This window comes from Typopeltis vanoorti, chromosome 11, assembly GCF_054136105.1.
Source record: "Typopeltis vanoorti isolate ZY-2024b chromosome 11, IOZ_Tvanoo_1.0, whole genome shotgun sequence".
In the NCBI taxonomy this organism is placed as follows: domain Eukaryota; kingdom Metazoa; phylum Arthropoda; class Arachnida; order Uropygi; family Thelyphonidae; genus Typopeltis; species Typopeltis vanoorti.
In genome coordinates, this window is record NC_143559.1 from 23,102,439 (window position 1) to 23,115,187 (window position 12,749).

Sequence of the window (12,749 nt, forward strand, 5' to 3'; positions counted from 1 at the left end):
GAATTTTCTGTAGCTCTCCAAAAACTGAAGGACTGCACAAAAGTCTGGATAGATACCAATAGAGCATATTTCGAACAGGACTCTGTGTCTACTGCAAACCTACATATACAGGCCAATACATACATAAAAATTCATACCACCATCCAACACAAAAACTAGGGGTCATTAGTAAGGTTCGTATACGTCCCGTATTTTACGGGATTGTCCCTTATTATGAGTTTACGTTCTAGCGTCCCGATAAAACTCTTCGGGATGCAGAATTGTCCCGTAATTTGTGGATTTGTTTGACATTCCCATTCTTAAACATAAAACATGTAATTGCCAAGAAATCGATATTAGTTATTGATCATAAAATTGTCTTATCAATTGACAATACTGACATGTTGCGAGAATAGTGCAACTAGCAGACGTTGTAATAACTAAGCACAGCTTATTTGATATGACACAGATCTGTTATGAAATGTAATTAGTCTTATTATTTTATATGCTTTTAAAATGCCAAAGAGAAAGTGTGTTCTCACAGAAAAGCTAAGGACTGAATACCCTTTTATTATACCATGTAATTGTGATGGCAAAGTCGACGAGAAAGTGAAATGTACACAATGTAATGCAATATTCAGCATACAACATGGCGGTCGGTCAGACATCACGCAGCACATCGCTACGAAGAGACACAAATTAGCAGAAAATGCAAGTGTAAGTAGTAAAGTGTCAGATTATTTTTCTAAAAAAACAATGGGTGAAATGGAAAGAAATCTTGCAGCTGATGAAGCTACATTTGCATATCGTGTATGCATGCACAACCAGAGTTTCAGTTCGATGGACTGCATGTCGAAAATAATCCGGAAACTATGTGACAAAAAGTTCACTTGCGGTCAAAAGAAGACTCAAATTATAATTGTGAGTGCATTATCACCTTATGCAATGGCTGTTTTCAGAAACGAACTTGAGAAAGCTAATTATGTGTCCATAATGATACAGTTCTAACCAAGGTGCTTTGAAAATAGTTCCAGTTCTAGTTCGATACTTCATACCAGAAGAGGCCATCAAAACTATGGTTCTAGAGTTTTTAGATTTACCGTGTGAAACTGCAGACCAACTTACAGAATATGTATGGCAACTAGTGACAAAGTGGAATACTGAAAAGAAAGTTGTTGCCTTGTCAGCAGATAATACTAATACAAATTTTGGTGGAAGTTCCAGAAGAGGAAAGAACAATGTTTTTCATAAATTGAAATCAAAATTTGAATTGTATATTGATAGGAGTTGGTTGTTCATTCCATATCATAAATAATGCTATACAATGTGCAGCTGATACATTGCCCATGGACATTCAAGCTGTCATTGAAAAATTATATCAGCATTTTTATATCTATACTGTTAGAGTGCATACACTCGAAGGTTTCTGTGACTTTTTAAATACTGAATACGAGACAGTGTTAGTCAAAAACATGATGGTTGTCTCTGTACCCTGCTCTCAAAAGGATGAATGAGATGTACGAAGTTCTCAAATCATGTTCTTTCACTTGATAAACCACCATTGCTTCTAAAAAAATTTCTTTAGTAATCCAGTTTCAGAGCTAATAGCCACATTTCTAGAATGCCAATCTGAAATGTTTCATGCAAATTTGTGCAACTGAAGGTGAGAAAGTCACTCATGCTGAAGCAAAATCCATTATTGAAAGCCTCTTAGAAAAACTTCAGCAAAGACGAGATAATGATTTTGCAACAAGGAAAGAACAGTCCTTACTGAAGGCATTAATTGAAGATGGACTCATCACTGAGAAGAATTATGGTAATTATAAAAATTAATTTTATAACACCTGTATAGAATACATCCAAGAATGGTCTTCTGACACTCTTACTTTTGAAAGTTTGTCTTGGATTTTATTGAAGAATCCAGTCTCAGTTGGAAAAGTGTAACAACTATTGAAGAGGTCTGCCCAAACACAAAAATCAATGAAACTGAACTGTTTGATGAGGTGATGATCTTGAAAAAAGCAATTACAAAGAAGAAAGAAGAAATTAAAGCAAAATCTGTAGGAGAAATTTGGTATGAATTATTCAACAGTGTTGGAGTAAATGAATTAATAAATTTGAAGAAGATTGTTGAGTTCTGCTGCATTCCTGGCACAAATGCTACTATTGAAAGACTGTTTTCCCGGATGAACTCCTTATGGACAAACGAAAAGAATAGGTTATCTGTAGAAACTGTGAAAGCTATGCTCATTGTTAAAGTGTTTTTCAATAAGGACTGTGTGGAATTTCATAACTTGGTAAAACATAATCATTCTTTACTTGAAAAAATACAGTCATCTGATAAGTATATCACAGGCAAAGATCAATGATTTAGTATTGTTTAAAGTTCAATTTTAAGATTGCTATAATTAATTAAATTCTTTTCCCTTTGCTGATGTTCGTAAGTAAGAAAAGCAAAAAAATTTTGTTGGTTTATTCAAACCGAAAGTGTCCCGTATTTTTTTTTTCAAAAATATATGAACCCTAGTCATCAGCACTCCCAAACACAGAGCACTAATAATTTGCTTCAAAGAACAAGCTTTGAACTCATTTCATATTTGAAATCATTAACCAAACATATGTAAAAAAAATGACTACAATAAAAAAAAAACAGTTCACAAGATCCTCCATAAAAATGCCATTAAAAGCAAAAGAAGATTACAAGAATGCCATAGTCGTACCCTACATTAGGGGCATTTCAGAAAAAATAGATAGAATGCTACTTAAATATGACATCAAGACAACCTTCAAACCCACAGGAAAATTAAAAAATTTACTTAGCTCCTCCAAAGATCCTCTTCCATACCTTGCCCACCCAGGGGTTTAAAAAATTCAATGTACCTGTAACCTACCTTACAGAGGGGAAACAGGAAGCACCATCCCAGTAAGAAAAGATGAACACAAATGTCACATTAAATACCTACACTAAGGTAAAACAAGCCTCACAGACTACGCACTCCAAACATGCCACAGAAATGACTGGAAAGGCACTAAGTCCCTACACTGCACCAAAACCTGGTTTGAAAGAAAATTCGATGAAGCTGTGAAATGCTGAAACATCATCCAACAAAAATGATGGATTAATTATTCCAAGAATGTGAAGAACCCATCTTCAACCCATATTGCAACCCCAGACAAAAGAAGAAAATCTCAATACAAAAATCTCAACCCCAGAAGAAAATCTCAATACAAAAGGACTATAGAAATTGTTTCATGTAGCTACGTTTTTTTTTTTTCCTCACCCAGAGGTCAGGCCAGGATAAATCATTTACAAACATTTAGATTCATTTTACTTTTGTATAGTGCAGTGACATGTAGCTTGTATATTGCACATATGTATGTTTTCCATGATGATGACCTCAATACAGAGGTCGAAATGTTGATTGCTACTTGCAAGTAAAGTAATTATTCTAACACGTGTGTTGTGTCTCCATAAATTCTTCACTATAAATGAATGCATTGATTTGATTATAAAATTCATTTATTAGAAATGAAGGTAATTTAATTTAAATATATTAATGATATAAAAAAACTTGCTTGTTTTGCTTGAAGTGTGCAAGGTTTGATGTTTTCAAGTTAAGTACTGATAACATAATGATAGCTAATTTTTCTCACTTCATGATTGAAATAAAAACCAAAAGTATAACGTGTGGTGGAGCATGCATGGAGTGAGAAGAACATTGTATAATACTGTTGTGAAAGAAATGTGGGAGGAAGGTTGGGAACTCAACAACGGATATTTATCAAGTCCTTCATATAGAAAGAAAAATGTTTAAAAGTTACAGCAAGTAGATAAGATACAGCAAGTTGAGTTTTTAATGACTGTTCACTTTTTTTTGTAATCTTTCATATAGATAAGAAATAAAGTTCTGAATAACAGAAGAAAGTGAAAATGAGTGGTTTACATCATGACTTAAAGAAAACTTTATTAAAATTTGAAATGTTTTTTGTAATTCTTTAAACTAATGTTGTAGTGTTTGAATTAAGGATTGCAGATTCAGAAGTTATATTTCCAGAGAGTTGAAAATAATATCTCTTTCATAAATTCATTGGAATAATGATGTTTTATAATGAAACATTAAAAAACTGTGTAAATTATTATTATTATTATTATTTATGTGAAGAAAATTATAAATTTTGAATACAATTCAGAACAAAGCTGAAAATTTACTCACCATTTGTCTCTTATAACTTATTTCCTATGTAATAAGAGAATAAGAGATAAATGCAAGGCGAATCAGAGTAGGAGAGATAGAGAATTTAGGGAGTATGAGTGAGAGGTATAGGGGTGCTAGAAGAGGAGAGAATGGAAACACTAGAAAAGAGGGAATGAGAGAGAGGTATGGGAATGCTAGCAGACGAGAGGATGGAAACAGTAGGAGAGACGGAATGAGAGAGAGATATGGAAGTGCTAGAAGAGGAGAGAATGGAAACGGTAGGAGAGATGGAATGAGAGAGAGGTATGGGAATGCTAGAAGACGAGAGGATGGAAACAGTAGTAGGAGAGACAGAATGAGAGAGGGATATGGAAGTGCTAGAAGTGGAGAAAATGGAAACAGTAGGAGAGAGGGAATGAGAGAGATGTATGGGAGTGCTAGAAGAGGAGAGAATGGAAACAGTAGAAGAGGGAGGTATGGGAATGAAAGAAGAGGAGAGAATGGAAACAATAGGAGCGAGGGAATGGTAAGAGGTATAATGTATGGCGACTCAATGATCTGTGGTGTTCAAGATAGGATGCGTGAAGAGTGTTTGCCAGGAGGAACAATAGAAAGGGTGGCTATGGCAATTAAGAGAGGTGAAAGGGTGGATGAGATGATTGTGATGGTAGGAACGAATGACTTGAGTGGTAATGTAAGTCGGGCAGCGAGAGATAAGAGATTTTTGCTTGAGACTGTACGGAAGAAGACAGAGAGAGGAAAAATAGTGTGCATGTTGCCTAGGTATGATAATGATGAGCTGAGCAGAAGAGCGGTGATATTGAATGGCATAATAGCGAGAATGTGTGACAAGAGAGGACTGGTATATGTGGATGCTTGGAGTGCATTTGAGGAAAGAGAGGAATTGTATGCGAGAGACCGTTTACATTTGAATGAGGAAGGACGTAGGCATCTGGAGAGATTGCTGTTCTGAACGAGTCAATGTGTCCCAGGGAGGATGATAGCAGGGGTGGCCTCTTGTGAGAATGGATACTTGGGAGAAGGGAGACAATGTCAGGTAACACTGAGCCCAGTGGAGTCTAGAAGGGATAATGCTGGGTATAGAAACAATGGCATTTATATGCTTTATACTAATGCCAGGAGTATCTGGAATAAGGGAGAGGAATTGGTGGCGCAGATAGCATCAGCCTGGCCAAAAATTATTGCGATCACTGAGACATGGTTGACAGAAGGAGATATAACAACAGAAATAGAAGTCGCTGGGTATAGCATTTTTCGTCAGGATAGGAGGGGAAAGCGTGGTGGTGGGGTACTGCTTATGATAAGTGATGACCTATGTCCTCTAAGAGTGGAGAATTTGGAAGGAAGTGAGACAAATGATTTTGAGAGCGTATGGTGTGAGGTAGAGGTAGGCAAGACAGGATATTTGGTGGGGGTGTTGCTACAGACCCAGGAGCACAGAGGATGGGGACCAGGAGATGTTTAGACAGCTAAGTTTGGCAAGTGCAAGAAGAATGATTGTTATGGGAGATTTTAACTTCAGAAGTATAAATTGGAGAGAGGAAGATGCATGTAGCAATAGGGGAATGGAATTTCTAGAATTCTTGAGGGACAAATGTCTTAGGCAACATGTAACAGAGGGAACAAGAGGTTCAAAAGTTTTGGATTTGGTTATAGCATCAGAAGAGTTGATAATAACTGAGTTGATGTCTCTCCCACCAGTTGGAGAGAGTGACCATATGGTGTTGACTTGGAAAATGAATAGACATGCAGGAGTATCAAAGAGACGGGAACTTATGTGGAATTATAAGGCAGGTGATTATAATAGTCTTAGACGTCAACTTCGGGAAGTTTCATGGAGGCAGGAATTGGAAGGCTGGGATATCACTAGTGTGTGGGAAATTGTGAAAGAATATTTGTTATCAGCAATGGTAAGTTGTATACCACGAGTGAAGAAGAGGACGCAATTTGGAGTAAAGTGGATGACAAACAATATTAAACAGGAATTGCATGCGAAAAAGAGGCTATGGAAGAGATATAAGGAGACAGGTGAAGAGATGCATGAGGAATATAAGACACAGGCCAGAAGAGTGACTAGTGTGGTAAGGAAAGCGAAACTGGAATATGAGAGGAGATTTGCCCCAAGATCCAAAGAAAATCCTAGGGAATTTTTTAGCTATGTGGCCAGTAGGAGGAGAAATGACTGTGGAAGAATGATATTGTGGGATAAAAATGGGAATAGAGTGACTGATGCAGAGGACATAGCGGAATTGTTCAATGAACACTTTATTGGAATATTTCATCCTAGAGGAGTCAGTTTTAATGCTAGAGGGATAGGACTGGTTCGAGGTCTGGAGGTACAGGAGGAGAGTGTGTTTCAGATACTGAGTACTCTGGATGTCAGTAAAGCTGTGGGACTGGATGGTATTTCACCATGAGTTTTGAAAGAATGTGCTAGGGAATTGACAGTGCCTTTAACGTGGCTTTTCAATGAAAGTCTGGCTTTGGCAAAGGTGCCCAGGGAATGGAAGGAAGGTAAGATAGTGCCATTGCATAAGGGTGGTAACAGACTGGAAGTGTCTATTTATAGGCCAGTCTGTGTGTCATCAGTAGTTGTTAAGATCTTGGAGAAAGTAGTGAGGGACCGTATACAGCATTGGGCAGATGAGGGTAATGTTATCTGTGAGAATCAACATGGATTTGTGAAAGGACGCTCTTGTTTTAGCAATATGCTAGCCTTTTATAATAAAGTTTCAAGAACATTAGATGAGGGAAAGGCATATACTGCAATTTTCTTTGACTTAGCGAAGGCATTTGACAGGGTGCCACATGATAAGCTGATATTTAGGTTGCAGCACATGGGTCTGGATGTCAGATTGGTCAACTGGATTCAGGATTGGCTGTCTGGTAGGTATCAGAGAGTTGTGTATAGTGGAGCAGTTTCCAGGAGGCAGAGGGTTACAAGTGGGGTCCCACAGGGCTCAGTACTAGGACCTATATTGTTTAACCTTTATATCAATGACATAGCCAGTGGATTGCAGGGGGATATTCAGTTGTTTGCGGATGATGCGAAGCTGGGAAGGATTATTAGTAATAGTGCAGATGTGGTAGCCCTGCAAGAGGATTTAAATAAGCTAGATAGATGGACAAATGAATGGGGGTGTCAGTTTAATGCAGCAAAATGTAAGGTCTTGAGGTTTGGGAAACATCGATGGGATGCTGCATACTCTATGGGAGGAGTTATACTGGAGGAAGTAGGGCAGACAAGAGATCTGGGGTTGATGATTGATAGAAACCTGAAGTTTAGGGGACATATTGCAAAGGTGGTGAAGGTAACACAGAGGATTGCTGCTATTATGAGAAGGACACTGACCTGCAGAGATAAGAGGGTTATCATTCCATTGTATAAGTCTCTGATCAGACCACACTTGGACTATTGTTCTCAGATTTGGTCCCCAGGATTTGAAGGGAATAAATTAACTGTGGAAAGGATACAAAGATGGTTTCAGGACTGCACAAGGATAGTTATGAGGATCGGCTGAGAGAATGTGGACTGCAGAGTTTGGTGGATAGAAGAAGGAGAGGTGATATGATTGAGACTTTTAAACTGTTGAGAGGTGGTTACAGGGTTGACACTGGGGAGTTCTTTCACTTGGTTGAACAGCGGGAAGGAGTGATGACAAGAGGCCATCCCTGGAAGTTACGAAAGGAAACTGTGAGCAAGAGGGTAAGGAGTGGTTTCTTTGTGTGGAGGGTGGTTGAGCCGTGGAATGCATTGCCTGATGGAGTGGTGGGAGCGAGAACGGTCAGTGAGTTTAAAGAGTGATATGATAGACTTTGTGTTTCTCAGGGGGGGGGGCCCTCCCCTCGATGAGTCTTGACAGACTTTATGTCTTAGGAAGGACCTCCCTCGCGAGTCTTTTGACTCCTGGGAGGCCTGAATAATAATAAGAAGAAGAAGAATAAGAAGAATAAGAATAGTGCTGAGAATACACTGAATAGTGCTATGTTGACTGATGTATATTCTTGGATCACAAGAATGGCACATAGCACCAGAAAGGATCAAACTGCTGGCTAAGACATATTTAGATCTAAAGTGGAGTAATCTTACCAGAAACTGACAGAGAAACAACCTGACTGAATAGCTGATGTAGTCTGATCTGTTCCAGATCATCAATGCATAGGTTACAGAAGCCAGTACTGCAATCTCTGCTATCTGGAACTAGCAATGAGAAAACTTAACCACACAGAAGATAAGAAATGGTCAGCAGTTAATTGTGAGTGAGCAGGAGATATATAAGAAATTAAATAAGATTGATGTCAATAAGGCAATAGAATTTGATGACATACGTCATAAGGAAATGTTTCACAGAGTTCACAGTAGCATTAGCATACTTGTTTAATAAGTCTTGCAACAGCACAAATCCCAAGGGAGTGGGAAGAAGGTAAAATTGTTCCACTGCACAATGATGGTGATAAGGCTGTGTCTACAAATTATAGGCCAATATGGAGTTGTTGTTATAGTATTGAAGAGATTAGTGAAAAACTAGGATATAGAAAGTGGTTGATAACAGCAGTATTTTTGTAATTGTCAGTATGAGTTTGTTAAAAGGAAGTTATGTTTTACAAATTCTATTATATACTAGTCATTGTAACTGTAATTGTCAATATGGGTTTGTTAAAAGGAAGTTATATTATTATTTGACACCTCCAGGGAGTCCAAAGACTCATCGGGGAAGTTATGTTCTACAAATTTTATTATATACTAGTCACCGTAACTGTAATTGTCAATATGGGTTTGTTAAAAGGAAGTTATGTTCTACAAATTTTATTATATACTAGTCACCATAACTGTAATTGTCAATATGGGTTTGTTAAAAGGAAGTTATGTTCTACAAATTTTATTATATACTAGTCACTGTAACTGTAATTGTCAATATGGGTTTGTTATGTTCTACAAATTTTATTATGTACAAGGTGATGAATGCATTGGACAGGTGAGATGCATATATATAATGAAGAGCTTTTGATAGCTTGCCACACAACAAGCCATTAAATAAATTGGAAGTGATAAGACTGGATAACAAACTAGCGACTCAGATGAATGGCTCTCAGATAGGTATCACCAAGTAGTATCTCAAGAGAGAAAAGTCAGGCCCCAAAACAGATTTCCCCCACCCACCCACTCCTGCAGGAGTGTGTTTTGGGACCATTGTTCATCTTGTATATTAATGATACTGGGATATGTTAGAGTGGAGATATGCAACACTTTGCAGATGATGCAAAACTGGGTAAAACAATGGGAGGTCAAGAAGATGTTGAACACTTACATGGTAACTTCTGCTTGACTTCCCATTAAACTGAGAGTTCCACTTACCTGCCCAATATTGCAAAATATAAGGTATCTACAATTTAGTAAGAAACAATGGGATGCAAAGCATACACTTGGTGGGGAAACTGAAGGAGACAGAGGAAATGAGAGATCTAGGAGTAGTGTGATAGACAAGGATCTGTACTTCAGTAGGTTACAATGCACAAGATGTGAAGTCATCAAACTAGATTATGGCAATGAAGCAGAGGACCTTGACATGTAAAAATAAATAAGCTATAGTTCTAATGTTAAAGCCTTGATCAACCTCATATGGATTAGTATGCACAGATTTGGTTTTTGGGACCTGACTTTTCTCTCTCAAGATACTTTATCCCATACTACTTGTTGATCAAGAGAAATCAAGGCTGCTCTTGATTTCTCAAAGCATCTGATCAGGTTTGTCTTTTTGGTTCCCATTTCAAATCTGTCTTTTGCAACTAGAGGGATAACTTCCTCTGTGGTTGCACTAACATTATATGTGATGATAGACAGATCTTTATAACTTCCATTTTTCACTTATCTCTTTATTCTGCATATCTGTCTTATCCACAACATTGACAACAACAATATACTGACCTACTCTTGCAACTGACAAACCTTGCACTCCACAAATGAATAAAACTTCTAAAATATCTGCTGCTGTAGCAAAAAATCTTGTCTTACTAATTGCAAAAATCTCTTTTACTCTCGTTTTTAATAATAACAATATTTATTCCCGATTTATCTATAAAATTTCTTTATTTATGTCAACTTTAATTTCCAACTGCTTCCTCTGAATTCAAAAACCTAGGTTTCTTCCTTTGATCCAGTTGTTACTTATAAAGCTATTAACCACCCAGCCGGCCAAGAATTATATATACGTCCAGGTTACCATGGATGCGAAGTGCATATCAAAATTGTAATACCATTCATATTACATTGAAATATATGATGAATGTGAAGTGTAGAGGAGTGATGTATTTTATCCATATTGATGGCAATGTGGTTAAAGAGATTTTTTTAGATTTGATGTTGTTCATACATTCCCTAAAAATTTCTGATATAATACAGAAGACAACAATTAGACTGATCAATTACTCATATCTATTCAAACTGCACACACTTTCACGCAAACATTCAGCTTCAGATTGAAAGCATTCTTCTTCTGTTGGGCAGTCATTTGAACAAAAGGTATCACCACATTTAATACCTTAATATGGTCATGTGATCATAATGGGAAGTCATGTTAATGAACAATTTTCAATCATGGAAAAAAAAATTATTAAAGCATATAAAATAAAAAAAATGCAATATGTAAAATTACATGGACATCCACCAATCATTTTCTATCATCTAACTAAAAGTTTCCTGCATGCTAACTTCTAGCACTACATGATGCACATGTAGTGCTAGAAGTTACAGAAGAAACCTGATTGCAATTAGGTTTCTATGTAACAGGTTTTCTCTGTAACAGCAGTGCAGATTGTGAAACCAGCTTCTGTCATCTATTTACTGTCACTCAATTTCACAATACTATCAGCATTGTGAAAATGTGGTTTAAGCTGCAGAGTAACAGAAGGGCATCCCACCTGTTATGCAGGTCACAGATATTAGAAAGTGGTATACACTTTGTTTGATGCTAGCTGGTTAAAATGTGTTAGCTAGCATGTTATCCAGCTAACACATTTCATGTTAGCTGGATAACATGAAATGTGTGTTCTGTTTTTTTAAGGAATTTAATTATGATATGTCTTATTTTTTGCTTATTTGCAGATTTCAGCGAATTGTCAAGGTTGGGTTGTTTTGAATTGCAGTGGAAGTAACTATGGCTATGAAGCTTATTATGTCTGTGCTTTGTGGCCAATTTGCCTGTCTTGAGGGATGAAAAACTCAACTTCATGTGAATGGCTAACTAATGTTCGAGTGAAAAACCCTTATAATCGTTTACAGGCAAGAATTTGACTGCATGTTTTGTAACGGCTGTCGTAAATAATAATAATATGAGTGCTTTCATGAATTTCGCACATAACGAATCAAAAGACTCGTTAATTCAACTTACCTCAGCTGGAATATCAATTAACTCTATCTCAGGGTCTTGAGGCAATAGTTCATAGCCACCATGACCAACGTTTTCATCATCGCTGTTTGAGCTTGACTCTGACTCTAACAGCTGTACAGGAAACGGCTCTAAATCGCCGTTAGATAATTCATCGTCTGAGGGTTCTCCAGGTATGTCATCAGTTGCTGGGACGACAGGGGCCATGGCCATAAAGGGTAAAATATTAAATTTAAAGAGAAAACTTTTCAACTGTTTAATCTATGGAACGAAATACCCTTACAATATTTAAGGAAAATGCGTCGCCGTCGATGATTAACAGTTCCGTGCTTAACATATATGCAGGAAGAATAACAATCATGTTGTGCAAAATTCTACGTTTCAGGTGTATGAAACAATTTTACAAATAACAACGCCGTACTTCATAAATCAGTCTACACATCTTCCTATACTTTAAACGACACTGAGGACGTTTTCATATTAGTCCCTCTATCGGCATAAGCCAAAAAATGAATCGGTTATTAAATAATAATTGCGACTATGACTAATTACTATTTGTAAATTATTTTTTTTTTTAAGGGCAACTCTAAGGAGTCCTTAGACTCATCGAGGGAGGCCATAAACATCATGACAAGAACTATTCAGTTCGCACAGTATCTATCATACTTTGCATTGAACTCATTCACGGTCATGGCACCCACAACAGACTCTGGTAGCTTATTCCACTCATTCACCACTCTCCAAGTAAAAAACCCCATTCACTAGTTCTAACACCCTTAATAACTAGACACCTGCCATGGATGGCCCCAAGTTCTCCCACCACCAGACCTGTTCTGAAAATTTTCCCATGAATTAATCTTGCAATTTTCTGCCTATCAACCAATTTCTGTAACCGAAAGATCTTCAACTTGTTCTCGTAAGGTTCATTCCATAGACCAGATACCATCTTGGTCACTCTGGATCCTGTCAACCTCCTCCCCATCAAAAAGAAACCCTGGCATCCAGATCTGGGCACAGTAGTCAAGATGGGGTCTTATCAAGGCTTGATAAAGAGGAACAATAATCTGCTTGTGTCTGCTCGACAAAGTATTCTTCAGTAACCAAGTGATCTGATGAACTGATTTAACCACTTTTGCTATGTGCCCCTAAACTTCAACTCCCTATCCAC

General features: G+C 37.3%; 1 protein-coding gene across 1 annotated transcript in view; it reads right to left on the minus strand.

Moving 5' to 3' along the window:
• The window catches only part of LOC150101367 (male-enhanced antigen 1-like), a 55,742-nt gene extending 43,698 nt beyond the window's left edge, over positions 1-12,044 (minus strand). Inside the window, exon 1 of the mRNA XM_090400768.1 lies at positions 11,585-12,044. Coding sequence (XP_090256894.1) covers positions 11,585-11,794 — 210 coding nt within the window. The 5' untranslated portion in view covers positions 11,795-12,044. The remainder of the gene's footprint in view (positions 1-11,584) is intronic.
• Between the last annotated feature and the right edge of the window lie 705 nt (positions 12,045-12,749).